Raw genomic sequence first — 16,576 nt, forward strand, 5'->3', positions numbered from 1 at the left:
CACTAAAGTTCCCCTAAGGACAAAATAGTCGTGTTAGAGGGAGAATGCAAGGAAAACACAAATCAGCAATGCAACAACGATGGATTCCTGTCTGAAGGTACCTGTGGAACAAGGGGACCAAGTCCAAAAGTCACAAGCAGCTCGGAGATGGGCAGATGCCCAAGAAATGCCAGCGGTTGGTGCAAAGAAGCTCTTACTAGGCTGAAGAACTGTGAATACTGCAGGAACGACAAGGGCTAGAGACTTCCCCTTTGGAGGATGGATCCCCCACGCCTTGGAGAGTCGTGCAGAAGTGTTTTCCCGCCGGATGGACGCCAACAAGCCTTGCTACACGCAAATCGTGCGTTTGGCGTTTTTGGACGCTGCTGGGGCCCAGGAGGGACCAGGAGGTCGCAAATTGTACCTGCAGAGAGAGGGGACGTCGAGCAAGACAAAGAGCCCTCACTGAAGCAGGTAGCACCCGGAGAAGTGCCAGAAACAGGCACTACGAGGATGCGTGAAACGGTGCTCGCCGAAGTTGCACAAAGGAGTCCCACGTCGCCGGAGACCAACTTAGAAAGTCGTGCAATGCAGGTTAGAGTGCCGTGGACCCAGGCTTGGCTGTGCACACAGGATTTCCGCCAGAAGTGCACAGGGGCCGGAGAAGCTTGCAAAGTCGCGGTTCCCAGCAATGCAGCCCAGCGAGGTGAGGCAAGGACTTACCTCCACCAAACTTGGGCTGAAGAGTCACTGGACTGTGGGGGTCACTTGGACGGTGTCGCTGGATTCGAGGGACCTCGCTCTTCGTGCTGAGAGGAGATCCAAGGGACCGGAGATGCAGCTTTTTGGTGCCTGCGGTTGCAGGGGGAAGATTCCGTCGACCCACGGGAGATTTCTTCGGAGCTTCTGGTGCAGAGAGGAGGCAGACTACCCCCACAGCATGCACAAGCAGGAAAACAGTCGAGAAGGCGGCAGGATCAGCGTTACAGAGTTGCAGTAGTCGTCTTTGCTACTATGTTGCAGGTTTGCAGGCTTCCAGCGCGGTCAGCGGTCGATTCCTTATCAGAAGGTGAAGAGGGAGATGCAGAGGAACTCGGCTGAGCTCATGCATTCGTTATCTGAAGTTTCCCCAGAGACAGAGACCCTAAATAGCCAGAAAAAAGGGTTTGGCTACCTAGGAGAGAGGAAAGGCTACTAACACCTGAAGGAGCCTATCACAAGGAGTCTCTGACGTCACCTGGTGGCACTGGCCACTCAGAGCAGTCCAGTGTGCCAGCAGCACCTCTGTTTCCAAGATGGCAGAGGTCTGGAGCACACTGGAGGAGCTCTGGACACCTCCCAGGGGAGGTGCAGGTCAGGGGAGTGGTCACTCCCCTTTCCTTTGTCCAGTTTCGCGCCAGAGCAGGGGCTAAGGGGTCCCTGAACCGGTGTAGACTGGCTTATGCAGAATTGGGCACCTCTGTGCCCAACAAAGCATTTCCAGAGGCTGGGGGAGGCTACTCCTCCCCTGCCTTCACACCATTTTCCAAAGGGAGAGGGTGTCACACCCTCTCTCAGAGGAAGTTCTTTGTTCTGCCATCCTGGGCCAGGCCTGGCTGGACCCCAGGAGGGCAGATGCCTGTCTGAGGGGTTGGCAGCAGCAGCAGCTGCAGAGAAACCCCAGGAAGGGCAGTTTGGCAGTACCAGGGTCTGTGCTACAGACCACTGGGATCATGGAATTGTACCAACAATGCCAGGATGGCATAGAGGGGGCAATTCCATGATCATAGACATGTTACATGGCCATATTCGGAGTTACCATGGTGAAGCTACATATAGGTAGTGACCTATATGTAGTGCACGCGTGTAATGGTGTCCCCGCACTCACAAAGTTCAGTGAATTGGCTCTGAACAATGTGGGGGCACCTTGGCTAGTGCCAGGGTGCCCTCACACTAAGTAACTTTGCACCTAACCTTTACCAGGTAAAGGTTAGACATATAGGTGACTTATAAGTTACTTAAGTGCAGTGTAAAATGGCTGTGAAATAACGTGGACGTTATTTCACTCAGGCTGCAGTGGCAGGCCTGTGTAAGAATTGTCAGAGCTCCCTATGGGTGGCAAAAGAAATGCTGCAGCCCATAGGGATCTCCTGGAACCCCAATACCCTGGGTACCTCAGTACCATATACTAGGGAATTATAAGGGTGTTCCAGTAAGCCAATGTAAATTGGTAAAAATGGTCACTAGCCTGTCAGTGACAATTTGAAAGTAATGAGAGAGCATAACCACTGAGGTTCTGGTTAGCAGAGCCTCAGTGAGACAGTTAGGCACCACACAGGGAACATATACATGCACACCTATGAGCACTGGGGCCCTGTGTGACAGGGTCCCAGTGACACATACATATAGGCCACAAACCTATGAGCACTGGGGTCCTGACCAGCAGGATCCCAGTGACACATAACAACCATACTGAAAACATAGTGTTTTCACTATGAGCACTGAGGCCTGGTTATCAGGATCCCAGTGAGACAGTGAAAACAGTGACAAACACCCTGACATACACTCACAAACAGGCCAAAAGTGGGGGTAACAAGGCTAGAAAGAGGCTACCTTCTCACACAACCCCCCCCCCAAACGAAGGACAATAAGGCTAACCTTGGCCAGTTGAGACTTTATTGTCTAAGTGGTGATAAGTAGAGAGTAGCTCTGCCATAGACTGGTTACTCCCTTTATCATCCACTATATGGTTACTTCCCTGTGGGGATGTAAACCACCCTGTTTGAAGTTTTTTAGCTAAGCAACAATGTGAAGGTGTATTTTCAGAGTTTCTATCAGTAAGTTTTAGTTTAGAGCAGTGGGAATTATCCACTGAACCTATTTGTAATGATGGAAATGCCAGACAGGGATGCTGTCTCAGTAAAGCCATAGCTGGGCAAAAACTTTGTCCATTTGGCTGGAAGAGAGAACAGGGATGCTGTTTCTCTTGAGTTGGAGCAGGGCAGGGATGCTGTCCTATGAGCTCCACACTAGGGCAGGGATGCTGTCCTAAGTGTTGTGAGGTAGTGCAGGGTTTCTGCACTAAAGTTTCTCTGGGAGGGTTGGAGGGATGCTCCATGTTAACTAAAATGGTGCTCTTTTTGTCACCAATGTTAGTTATCCCACAGAGAGGTACTTCCACCTCAGGGAGTCCAGCTTTGCCAGCTGATGATTCCCTTGGAACAGGTGCCACCCCAGGAGAGGTTTCTCCCACCACAGGAATGGTATCCTGAATGGTAGGGTGGTTAGGGGATACTGTGATACCCTTTTTACCTGTTGATGGAGAGGGATCCTGAGTTTTCAGGCCTTCTCTCCTTTGCTTTTTCATTTCACTTGAAATGAGAGGGAACAATTCCTCAGGGATGCCCAGCATGGCTGCATGGGCATAAAACTCTACATCAGCCCAACCTGAGGTCTCTAGGTCATTACCTAAGAGACAGTCTACAGGTAAGCTAGGTGATACCACCACCTGCTTAGGGCCAGTAACTCCACCCCAACTAAACTGAATTATAGCTAAGGGAAGAAACTTAGTGGAGTTATGGACATCAATAATTTTATACTGTTGTCCAATGATGTGTTGTTCAGGAGGCACTAGGTTTTCAGTCACCAAAGTGAAACTGGCACCTGTGTCCCTGTAGGCCAAGGCCTCAACACCATTTATTGAAACTGTCTGCCTGTACTTATCCATTGTAAGGGGACAAGCAGCCAGTGTGGCAAGGCCAATGCCACTAGGTGTGACAGAAACTGTCTTGGGACTGATTACATCAGTTTCCACTATGGACCCATAAGTGAACCCAACTACACCCTTTGCTTGACTGTTGCCAGCAGTCCCACCACTAGTACCACTACTGCTAGGGGCACTAGAGCTTGATGTATTAGTGGTGGTAGGCTCAGGGGGTTTACCTGGACAGGACTTATCCCCTGGCCTATGGCCTCTGTTTTTACACACAAAGCACCAAGGCTTTTTAATGTGTGCAGGTTGGGAAGAAGAGGAAGAATTTGTTTTATCCCCACCCTCTGAAGAGTGTTTAAGATTTGAAGTGGGGTCTTTGGTTTTACCCTTATCCCCATGCTTATCTTGAGATTTTTCACCATCTTTCTTCTTATTGCCATCTTTGTCACCCCCTGTATGAACTTTTCTGTTCACCCTTGTTCTGACCCATTTGTCTGCCTTCTTTCCCAATTCTTGGGGAGAGGTCAGATCAGAGTCTACCAGGTACTGGTGCAACAAATCAGACACACAATTATTAAGTATATGCTCTCTCAGGATTGTGTTATACAGGCTTTCATAATCAGTAACTTTACTGCCATGTAACCACCCCTCCAAGGCCTTCACTGCCTGGTCAATGAAATCAACCCAGTCTTGTGAAGACTCCTTTTTGGTCTCTCTGAACTTTATCCTGTACTGTTCAGTGGTTAAGCCATAACCATCCAGGAGTGCATTCTTAAGAACTGTAAAATTATTGGCATCACTTTCTTTCACAGTAAGGAGTCTATCCCTACCCTTTCCACTAAATGATAGCCATAGGATAGCAGCCCACTGCTTTTGAGGGACATCCTGTACAGCACAGGCCCTCTCAAGTGCAGCAAACCACTTGTTAATGTCATCCCCCTCCTTATAAGGGGGAACTATCTTGTGCAGATTCCTGGAATCATACTCTTTTGCAGGATGACTATGGGGAATACTGCTGCTGCCACCATGGGTATCTAAACCCAACTTCTGTCTTTCCCTCTCTATTTCTAAAGACTGTCTATCCAAATCCAGCTGTTGCTTCTTGAGCTTCAGTCTGGTTTGTTCCACTCTCAATCTATTGAGCTCCCTTTCTAACAATCTGTCATCAGGGTGGGTGGGAGGGACATTTCTAGATACAGAGGTATGATGGGAATGAACAGAAGGAGACCTGTCCCTTACAAGGGGCACCCTAACAGCTTGGCTACCAGCATAATGTGAGAGCACATCATCAGTATGATGTGATTCAACCTCTGTACCAACTATGCTAGACTGTCTAGTAATGGGCAGGCTGAGAAGTTTCTTTCCTGAACCTTTTCCTGGGGGAGTCCCTGGATCAGATTGAGAACCATTAGCTACTTTTTCTACAGATTGGGCACTTATGGCCTTATCCTGTACTCTAAGCATATTAATTAACAGTTCTAAGGAAGGATTCTTCCCTACACTCAAACCTCTCTCTATGCAGAGACTCCTTGCTCCTTTCCAGCTAAGGTGATCATATGCAAGTTTGGACAGTTCAACATTTTTTCCTGTGCCAGACATTTTTTAGAGAGAGTTAAAGTGATAGCAAAAGAGAAAAAAGTTTTCAGAACTTTTTGGAAAGACAGAAAAAAACTTTTTAAACTTTTAAGAACTTTTTGAAAGTTTAGAAGTACTTTTCCGCACTTAGAAAAGAGTGAAAAGAGGAAATGCAAAACTTTTTGGCTATGTGTATATACACTGACCTTGTTTTGTATATTTTTCTCTTATGAAAAGTACAATGACAAGAGTGGTAAGTAGTCTCAAAGCACTTATCCCACCACTGCACAACCAATGTAGGAGGCTGGACTGGCTTGTAGTGAGTACCAAGGGGTACTTGCACCTTGCACCAGGCCCAGTTATCCCTTATTAGTGTATAGGGTGTCTAGCAGCTTAGGCTGATAGATAATGGTAGCTTAGCAGAGCAGCTCAGGCTGAACTAGGAGACGTGTGAAGCTACTACAGTACCACTTAGTGTCATATGCACAATATCATAAGAAAACACAATACACAGTTATACTAAAAATAAAGGTACTTTATTTTTATGACAATATGCCAAAGTATCTTAGAGTGTACCCTCAGTGAGAGGATAGGAAATATACACAAGATATATATACACAATAGCAAAAATATGCAGTATAGTCTTAGAAAACAGTGCAAACAATGTATAGTTACAATAGGATGCAATGGGGAAACATAGGGATAGGGGCAACACAAACCATATACTCCAGAAGTGGAATGCGAACCACGAATGGACCCCAAACCTATGTGACCTTGTAGAGGGTCGCTGGGACTATTAGAAAATAGTGAGAGTTAGAAAAATAACCCTCCCCAAGACCCTGAAAAGTGAGTGCAAAGTGCACTAAAGTTCCCCTAAGGACAAAATAGTCGTGTTAGAGGGAGAATGCAAGGAAAACACAAATCAGCAATGCAACAACGATGGATTCCTGTCTGAAGGTACCTGTGGAACAAGGGGACCAAGTCCAAAAGTCACAAGCAGCTCGGAGATGGGCAGATGCCCAAGAAATGCCAGCGGTTGGTGCAAAGAAGCTCTTACTAGGCTGAAGAACTGTGAATACTGCAGGAACGACAAGGGCTAGAGACTTCCCCTTTGGAGGATGGATCCCCCACGCCTTGGAGAGTCGTGCAGAAGTGTTTTCCCGCCGGATGGACGCCAACAAGCCTTGCTACACGCAAATCGTGCGTTTGGCGTTTTTGGACGCTGCTGGGGCCCAGGAGGGACCAGGAGGTCGCAAATTGTACCTGCAGAGAGAGGGGACGTCGAGCAAGACAAAGAGCCCTCACTGAAGCAGGTAGCACCCGGAGAAGTGCCAGAAACAGGCACTACGAGGATGCGTGAAACGGTGCTCGCCGAAGTTGCACAAAGGAGTCCCACGTCGCCGGAGACCAACTTAGAAAGTCGTGCAATGCAGGTTAGAGTGCCGTGGACCCAGGCTTGGCTGTGCACACAGGATTTCCGCCAGAAGTGCACAGGGGCCGGAGAAGCTTGCAAAGTCGCGGTTCCCAGCAATGCAGCCCAGCGAGGTGAGGCAAGGACTTACCTCCACCAAACTTGGGCTGAAGAGTCACTGGACTGTGGGGGTCACTTGGACGGTGTCGCTGGATTCGAGGGACCTCGCTCTTCGTGCTGAGAGGAGATCCAAGGGACCGGAGATGCAGCTTTTTGGTGCCTGCGGTTGCAGGGGGAAGATTCCGTCGACCCACGGGAGATTTCTTCGGAGCTTCTGGTGCAGAGAGGAGGCAGACTACCCCCACAGCATGCACAAGCAGGAAAACAGTCGAGAAGGCGGCAGGATCAGCGTTACAGAGTTGCAGTAGTCGTCTTTGCTACTATGTTGCAGGTTTGCAGGCTTCCAGCGCGGTCAGCGGTCGATTCCTTATCAGAAGGTGAAGAGGGAGATGCAGAGGAACTCGGCTGAGCTCATGCATTCGTTATCTGAAGTTTCCCCAGAGACAGAGACCCTAAATAGCCAGAAAAAAGGGTTTGGCTACCTAGGAGAGAGGAAAGGCTACTAACACCTGAAGGAGCCTATCACAAGGAGTCTCTGACGTCACCTGGTGGCACTGGCCACTCAGAGCAGTCCAGTGTGCCAGCAGCACCTCTGTTTCCAAGATGGCAGAGGTCTGGAGCACACTGGAGGAGCTCTGGACACCTCCCAGGGGAGGTGCAGGTCAGGGGAGTGGTCACTCCCCTTTCCTTTGTCCAGTTTCGCGCCAGAGCAGGGGCTAAGGGGTCCCTGAACCGGTGTAGACTGGCTTATGCAGAATTGGGCACCTCTGTGCCCAACAAAGCATTTCCAGAGGCTGGGGGAGGCTACTCCTCCCCTGCCTTCACACCATTTTCCAAAGGGAGAGGGTGTCACACCCTCTCTCAGAGGAAGTTCTTTGTTCTGCCATCCTGGGCCAGGCCTGGCTGGACCCCAGGAGGGCAGATGCCTGTCTGAGGGGTTGGCAGCAGCAGCAGCTGCAGAGAAACCCCAGGAAGGGCAGTTTGGCAGTACCAGGGTCTGTGCTACAGACCACTGGGATCATGGAATTGTACCAACAATGCCAGGATGGCATAGAGGGGGCAATTCCATGATCATAGACATGTTACATGGCCATATTCGGAGTTACCATGGTGAAGCTACATATAGGTAGTGACCTATATGTAGTGCACGCGTGTAATGGTGTCCCCGCACTCACAAAGTTCAGTGAATTGGCTCTGAACAATGTGGGGGCACCTTGGCTAGTGCCAGGGTGCCCTCACACTAAGTAACTTTGCACCTAACCTTTACCAGGTAAAGGTTAGACATATAGGTGACTTATAAGTTACTTAAGTGCAGTGTAAAATGGCTGTGAAATAACGTGGACGTTATTTCACTCAGGCTGCAGTGGCAGGCCTGTGTAAGAATTGTCAGAGCTCCCTATGGGTGGCAAAAGAAATGCTGCAGCCCATAGGGATCTCCTGGAACCCCAATACCCTGGGTACCTCAGTACCATATACTAGGGAATTATAAGGGTGTTCCAGTAAGCCAATGTAAATTGGTAAAAATGGTCACTAGCCTGTCAGTGACAATTTGAAAGTAATGAGAGAGCATAACCACTGAGGTTCTGGTTAGCAGAGCCTCAGTGAGACAGTTAGGCACCACACAGGGAACATATACATGCACACCTATGAGCACTGGGGCCCTGTGTGACAGGGTCCCAGTGACACATACATATAGGCCACAAACCTATGAGCACTGGGGTCCTGACCAGCAGGATCCCAGTGACACATAACAACCATACTGAAAACATAGTGTTTTCACTATGAGCACTGAGGCCTGGTTATCAGGATCCCAGTGAGACAGTGAAAACAGTGACAAACACCCTGACATACACTCACAAACAGGCCAAAAGTGGGGGTAACAAGGCTAGAAAGAGGCTACCTTCTCACAATGCTTAGTGGTAAATATTGTGGTCTTGTCAGTTTGTCCCCCATTACAGAACAAAACTCCAACACACACACACACACCATGATGTACTACTTGAGGGAGTAAGATCCTTCAGGTAGCACCATTCAGCAGCAAGAATAATCCTGCATTGTACCTAGACGAAAAATATGGAACAACATTCCTAGGAAAGAAAAGTAGACCAAGATGTTTAAGGAACTGCCATAGATTATTACACATGTTCTAGTGTTATTTTACACTTGCTTATTTTTTATTACAGGACTATTATGTATTTACCTTATACTTTTAGGAACAGTAAAGCAATGTGTAAAGAAATCTAGAAACACCCCATGTACTGTTACAGATTTTTAGATCATTTATAGTAGGAATAATTTTGTAACTGATATAAAGCATTTGAAGTGTTGCCAATGACTGTGAATTGCATGTTTGTTATGAGATTGCATGGAGCTCTAGTGAAAATTTGCATTAACGAAATGTATCGAACGTTCATTTCTTTTCTTTTCTTTTAGATATTGCAGCTACACAAGGGTCTTCACGCAGAAGTGACTGAAAATGGTAACAACTTTTCAGTTGGAGAACGTCAACTGTTATGCATGGCCCGAGCTTTACTTCGAAACAATAAAGTGAGAAATATATTTGTTTTAATGATGCCATGTAATAGTGTGGTTGTGAGGCCTTTCATCTGGGTCCTAGGGTTACTGTGCAGTGTCTCCCAGTTACTGCTGTTTACCGCTGATGCCCAAAGTCTTTTGACATTGAAGCACTCAACTGAAAAAAATATTACCATTGTACTCTGTTCTACATTGGTGAGCAGTAAATTACTCTAGGACATGATGGTATGTTTAAACTCAGATACTAGTTCAGCAATCACAAAAAAAGATCAGTGACCAGGTAAAACTATACTTTATAAAGTGAGTAAGGGTGTCATTTGACCATCGGGCCGACTGCTAAATGGCTAGAGCTAGGGCTGCATTGCCTCCTGATGCTCAGGTACAGCCAGCCTGCTCTATTTGCAGTTTCCAGTTAACTTGGTATGGTTTTTCAACAAAACTGTTCTGCCAATATGATGGAAGCATCTTCTGGAGGAAAAAACAAGTGATGGCAGGTTAGGCCATGCCATGATGGCGTGGTCAACGTGTTAGCAATTATTTTTATTTTTTTGTAAACTAATTACCTAAAATGAGGGGTTATTTTCAGCAAATAAAAAAATTAATAATCATTACATGCAGGGCACATGTTTATTTTTTTCCTATCTGAGCAGCCAAAATTCATCAGAATACTCTTTCAACAGAGCAGGCCTTCCAGCTTCGTGTTAGTGCCTTTGTAGAGTCCAGGCAGAATATTCTAACTCCATTTACTTACACCTTACAAATATTCACAACGTCTGAAATTGGTGCCAAACACTACAGCCCAAAATTGTCACCAAAGCACCTCATCACTTCAAAAGATTGTATTTGGGCAGGAGGAATATCTTTCTGCACAAAAACAATCCAAAGAGACATTCCCCTCTTTCTATGTGTGATGCAGTGAAAGTGGAAATAATGAGAAGAAAAAAATCATTTTTCTCTTTGTTACTTCATCCTCTGGAATGCCTACCAATTTGACACAATCCAAGATTTTTAAATCTTTGCAAATCTGGAAATGCGTCAAGTTCATTGGTGGATACATGTGAACGCCCATGCTCCGCTCATGGAATGCATCCCCGCTTAAATGTAACGTAAAGCAGTGCAAGCAAGTACAATGCAAATGTAGGAAAGTACCCTCTTTCTGGCATGGTTACCCCCACTTTTTGCCTGTTGTCAGTAGGTTTTGACCGTGTTCACTGGGATCCTGCTAACTAGGACCCCAGTGACTGTGCTCTCTCCCTTTACATTTGGTAGCTTGGACCACACACACCCCATGTAGGAACCTGGCCTGGTGTGTGGTGGGTACCTAAGGTACTTACACCTTATTCCAGGTCCAGGGATCCCCTATTAGTGTAGTGTAGGTAGTGTCTAGAAGCCAAGCTCTTTAGAGGTAGCTGTGAATGAGCAGCCACAGCTTATCTAGGAGACATGCAAAGCTCATGCAGTACCACTGTAGTCACACAGCACTTACACACATGAAAGAAAACACTCAGGCCCTCATTATGACTTTGGCGGTCTTTTTCAAAGACTGCCAAAGCTGCATGCGCCATGATTGCCACCCTATTAGGAGTTTTCTGCTGGGCCAGCGGACAAAAACAGTGTTTCCGCCCACTGGCCCAGCGGAAAACTCACCACAAGATTGAAGCCGGCTCGTAATCGAGCCGGCAGCAATGTTGAGGTGCGTTGGGTGCAGCAGCACCCATTGTGCATTTCACTGCCCTTAATTCGGGCAGTGAAATGCGCAATGGGGCTGTGTATGGGAGCCCCTGCACTGCCTATGCCAAGTGCATGGGCAATGCAGGGACCCCCAGGGGGCCCAGATGCCCCCATTTCGCCAGCCATTCCATGGTGGTCTTTACCGCCATGGAAAGGCAGGCGGATGGGGACTTGTAAAATCCCAAGAGCAGCGCTGCTGATTACAACTGTCAGGACCACCAGGCTGCAGGCTGGCTGCAGCCTGGTGGTGTCGGCGGTATGACCATGGCTGATCACCCCTTTCTAGTAACCAAACCCCCTTCCAGGGCTATTTAGGGTCTCCCTCTTGGATGGGTCCTCAGTTTCCACTTGCAAGATTGCAGCAGGACTCCTCTGCGACATCTCCTTCGACTTCTGGCCACTGGAACCACAGCTGAACACCACAGAAACCTACAATCTGTAGCTTCAGCGACGACTTCGCCCTGCAACATTGTTTCTCCGGCTCCTTACATCTTATGCAACATTTCCCCGGCTGTGCATCCTCTAAGGGCAGCAAGTCTTCAGTTGGCATGAGAAGGAAGAAGGAATCTCCCTTGGAGTGAAGGAGTCACTCCCCTGCATCCCCAGGCACCAACTTCAATGACGAGCGGCTGCGTGGAACTCCTCTCATCCTGAGCTGCGTGGATACTGCATCACGAGTGGTGGCCTGGAGTGGTCCCCTTGGTCCTCTCTGCCAGCTGTCTTGCCTTCCCACACAGGATAGTACCCCCATGCACTGCATCTGTTGCAGCTATCAAGGCCTGTTGACATCTCCTCCAAGGGATCTTTAGGCTCCGTATAGAGCCAGCACTCATCCCTGCTACGCACAACCATCTGCGTGTTTCCCCTGCGGTGTGGGACCCTTCTTCAGTTGTGCTGCGTGGGCTCCTCAGCGACTCCTGGGTCCTCCTACAGTGGGTCTTCTGTGGGGGCTGCCTCTCCTTCTGTGGGCTCTGTATTGCTGAGGGTCCCCTGGGACTCCCCTCTATGGGTTAAGTCCCCCTGGACCTTGCCGGTCCCCAGCAGCTCCACTTTTCATCTACCGTGACTGTTGCCTTTGCCAAGGCTTGTTGGTCAAGAATGATTTGCTTTTGGCTGGGTCCAAACTGGAATCGTTTTTACTGGCCTTTTTCATGTACTCGGCCATTCTGGATCTTAGGCCAAGTACATAATCCACTATGTCCTGTTTAGGAGCTTTTAAAGGTTGTTCCCAACCCTCCTTCACAAGAGTGAGTGGACCTCTTACAGGGTGCCCAAAGAGGAGTTCAAAGGGGCTGAAGCTCACTCCTTTCTGGGGTACCTCCCTGTAAGCAAAAAGGAGGCAAGGTAACAGGACATCCCATCTCCTACTGAGTTTTTCAGGGAGTACCATTATCATACCTTTGATAGTTTTATTAAACCTCTCTACCAGTCCATTAGTCTGTGGATGGTAAGGAGTGGTGAACATGTAGGTAACACCGCACTCCTTCCACATTGTTTCAAGTATGCAGACATGAAGTTGCTACCTCTGTCCGATACTACCTCTTTAGGGAAACCCACCCTGGAAAAGATTCCCAGGAGGGCCTTTGCCACTGCAGGGGCTGTAGTGGTCCTTAGAGGAATTGCTTCAGGATATCTTGTGGCATGGTCCACAACCACCAAGCTAAACCTATTGCCTGAAGCAGTAGGAGGGTCAAGGGGCCAACTATGTCAACCCCTACCCTTTCAAAGAGCACCCCAACCACTGGAAGTGGGATTAGAGGGGCCTTTGGAGTGCCACCAGTCTTGGCACTGGCTTGGCAGGGTTATATGACGGAACACCGAATTTTAAACTACTACTAACCTTAACAAAGAGGTCGGAACACCGACCTCGTCTTTACTACTAATGATTTTACCACGAATGCCTTAACAACGATATTTCGTTGTAAAGGCATTCCTGATAAAATCATTAGCAATAGGCACCATTCACCCTACATCCCTCACCCCACCCCCCCAACCCCACACCAAAACCTAAAACCCCCTGACCCCCCACCCACTCCCCAAAACCAAAAACGCACCACCCCCCCAACCCCACCCTAAAACCTAAAACCCCCTGACCCCCCACCCACTCCCCAAAACCAAAAACGCCCCACCCCCCCAACCCCACCCCAAAACCTAAAACCCCCTGACCCCCCCACCCACTCCCCAAAACCAAAAACGCCCCACCCCCCCAACCCCACCCTAAAACCTAAAACCCCCTGACCCCCCCACCCACTCCCCAAAACCAAAAACGCCCCACCCCCCCAACCCCAACCTAAAACCTAAAACCCCCGACCCCCCACCCCCTCCCCAAAACCAAAAACGCCCCACCCCCCCAACCCCACCCCAAAACCTAAAACCCCCCACCCCCTCCCCAAAACCTAAAACCCCCCACTTACCTGAGTCGTCACCTTGTCATCTGCGTCGTCCTCCTCAGCCGACTCCCTTGTTTGTACCTTAACCATGCATGTTCGTTGTTCAGGACATGCGTGGTTAAGGTACAAAATAACAAAGTCGTGGTTAAAGAAAGCGTTGTTCCGCTTTCGTTAACCAGGACTTCGTTATAAAAAATTCGGCATAAAGGATGTTTACCGCTTGGCAGGTCACACAAGACTTACAAAAATCTTTAGTGTCCTCTGACATTCTAGGCCAGTGAGACAAGGGGACAAGTCTTTCCCTTGTTTTGATCTGGCCCAAATGCCCAGCCAAAGGAATGTCATGTGCAAGAGTTAGGAGGAACTCTCTGTACTGCAGGGGAATGACCAATCTCCTGACTGTGAGAAGGTAGCCTCTTTCTAGCCTTGTTACCCCCACTTTTGGCCTGTTTGTGAGTGTATGTCAGGGTGTTTGTCACTGTTTTCACTGTCTCACTGGGATCCTGATAGCCAGGCCTCAGTGCTCATAGTGAAAACACTATGTTTTCAGTATGTTTGTTATGTGTCACTGGGATCCTGCTGGTCAGGACCCCAGTGCTCATAGGTTTGTGGCCTATATGTATGTGTCACTGGGACCCTGTCACACAGGGCCCCAGTGCTCATAGGTGTGCATGTATATGTTCCCTGTGTGGTGCCTAACTGTCTCACTGAGGCTCTGCTAACCAGAACCTCAGTGGTTATGCTCTCTCATTACTTTCAAATTGTCACTGACAGGCTAGTGACCATTTTTACCAATTCACATTGGCTTACTGGAACACCCTTATAATTCCCTAGTATATGGTACTGAGGTACCCAGGGTATTGGGGTTCCAGGAGATCCCTATGGGCTGCAGCATTTCTTTTGCCACCCATAGGGAGCTCTGACAATTCTTACACAGGCCTGCCACTGCAGCCTGAGTGAAATAACGTCCACGTTATTTCACAGCCATTTTACACTGCACTTAAGTAACTTATAAGTCACCTATATGTCTAACCTTTACCTGGTAAAGGTTAGGTGCAAAGTTACTTAGTGTGAGGGCACCCTGGCACTAGCCAAGGTGCCCCCACATTGTTCAGAGCCAATTCACTGAACTTTGTGAGTGCGGAGACACCATTACACGCGTGCACTACATATAGGTCACTACCTATATGTAGCTTCACCATGGTAACTCCGAATATGGCCATGTAACATGTCTATGATCATGGAATTGCCCCCTCTATACCATCCTGGCATTGTTGGTACAATTCCATGATCCCAGTGGTCTGTAGCACAGACCCTGGTACTGCCAGACTGCCCTTCCTGGGGTTTCACTGCAGCTGCTGCTGCTGCCAACCCCTCAGACAGGCAGCTGCCCTCCTGGGGTCCAGCCAGGCCTGGCCCAGGATGGCAGAACAAAGAACTTCCTCTGAGAGAGGGTGTGACACCCTCTCCCTTTGGAAAATGGTGTGAAGGCAGGGGAGGAGTAGCCTCCCCCAGCCTCTGGAAATGCTTTGTTGGGCACAGAGGTGCCCAATTCTGCATAAGCCAGTCTACACCGGTTCAGGGACCCCTTAGCCCCTGCTCTGGCGCGAAACTGGACAAAGGAAAGGGGAGTGACCACTCCCCTGACCTGCACCTCCCCTGGGAGGTGTCCAGAGCTCCTCCAGTGTGCTCCAGACCTCTGCCATCTTGGAAACAGAGGTGCTGCTGGCACACTGGACTGCTCTGAGTGGCCAGTGCCACCAGGTGACGTCAGAGACTCCTGCTGATAGGCTCCTTCAGGTGTTAGTAGCCTTTCCTCTCTCCTAGGTAGCCAAACCCTCTTTTCTGGCTATTTAGGGTCTCTGTCTCTGGGGAAACTTCAGATAACGAATGCAAGAGCTCATCCGAGTTCCTCTGCATCTCCCTCTTCACCTTCTGATAAGGAAACGACCGCTGACCGCGCTGGAAGCCTGCAAACCTGCAACATAGTAGCAAAGACGACTACTGCAACTCTGTAACGCTGATCCTGCCGCCTTCTCGACTGTTTTCCTGCTTGTGCATGCTGTGGGGGTAGCCTGCCTCCTCTCTGCACCAGAAGCTCCGAAGAAATCTCCCGTGGGTCGACGGAATCTTCCCCCTGCAACCGCAGGCACCAAAAAGCTGCATTACCGGTCCCTTGGGTCTCCTCTCAGCACGACGAGCGAGGTCCCTCGAATCCAGCGACTCTGTCCAAGTGACCCCCACAGTCCAGTGACTCTTCAGTCCAAGTTTGGTGGAGGTAATTCCTTGCCTCACCTCGCTGGGCTGCATTGCTGGGAACCGCGACTTTGCAAGCTACTCCGGCCCCTGTGCACTTCCGGCGGAAATCCGTTGTGCACAGACAAGCCTGGGTCCACGGCACTCTAACCTGCATTGCACGACTTTCTAAGTTGGTCTCCGGCGACGTGGGACTCCTTTGTGCAACTTCGGCGAGCACCGTTTCACGCATCCTCGTAGTGCCTGTTTCTGGCACTTCTCCGGGTGCTACCTGCTTCAGTGAGGCCTCTTTGTCTTGCTCGACGTCCCCTCTCTCTGCAGGTCCAATTTGCGACCTCCTGGTCCCTCCTGGGCCCCAGCAGCGTCCAAAAACGCCAAACGCACGATTTGCGTGTAGCAAGGCTTGTTGGCGTCCATCCGGCGGGAAAACACTTCTGCACGACTCTCCAAGGCGTGGGGGATCCATCCTCCAAAGGGGAAGTCTCTAGCCCTTGTCGTTCCTGCAGTATTCACAGTTCTTCAGCCTAGTAAGAGCTTCTTTGCACCAACCGCTGGCATTTCTTGGGCATCTGCCCATCTCCGAGCTGCTTGTGACTTTTGGACTTGGTCCCCTTGTTCCACAGGTACCCTCAGTCAGGAATCCATCGTTGTTGCATTGCTGATTTGTGTTTTCCTTGCATTTTCCCTCTAACACGACTATTTTGTCCTTAGGGGAACTTTGGTGCACTTTGCACTCACTTTTCAGGGTCTTGGGGAGGGTTATTTTTCTAACTCTCACTATTTTCTAATAGTCCCAGCGACCCTCTACAAGGTCACATAGGTTTGGGGTCCATTCGTGGTTCACATTCCACTTTTGGAGTATATGGTTTGTGTTGCCCCTATCCCTAT

At 49.1% G+C, this 16,576-nt stretch overlaps 1 protein-coding gene across 1 annotated transcript in view; it reads left to right on the forward strand.

The window, feature by feature from the left end:
• The window catches only part of LOC138249528 (ATP-binding cassette sub-family C member 5-like), a 2,567,733-nt gene that overhangs the window by 2,457,119 nt on the left and 94,038 nt on the right, over positions 1-16,576 (forward strand). Inside the window, exon 26 of the mRNA XM_069203478.1 lies at positions 9,210-9,323. Coding sequence (XP_069059579.1) covers positions 9,210-9,323 — 114 coding nt within the window. The remainder of the gene's footprint in view (positions 1-9,209; positions 9,324-16,576) is intronic.

The sequence above is a fragment of the Pleurodeles waltl genome, chromosome 8, assembly GCF_031143425.1.
Source record: "Pleurodeles waltl isolate 20211129_DDA chromosome 8, aPleWal1.hap1.20221129, whole genome shotgun sequence".
NCBI classification, from domain to species: domain Eukaryota; kingdom Metazoa; phylum Chordata; class Amphibia; order Caudata; family Salamandridae; genus Pleurodeles; species Pleurodeles waltl.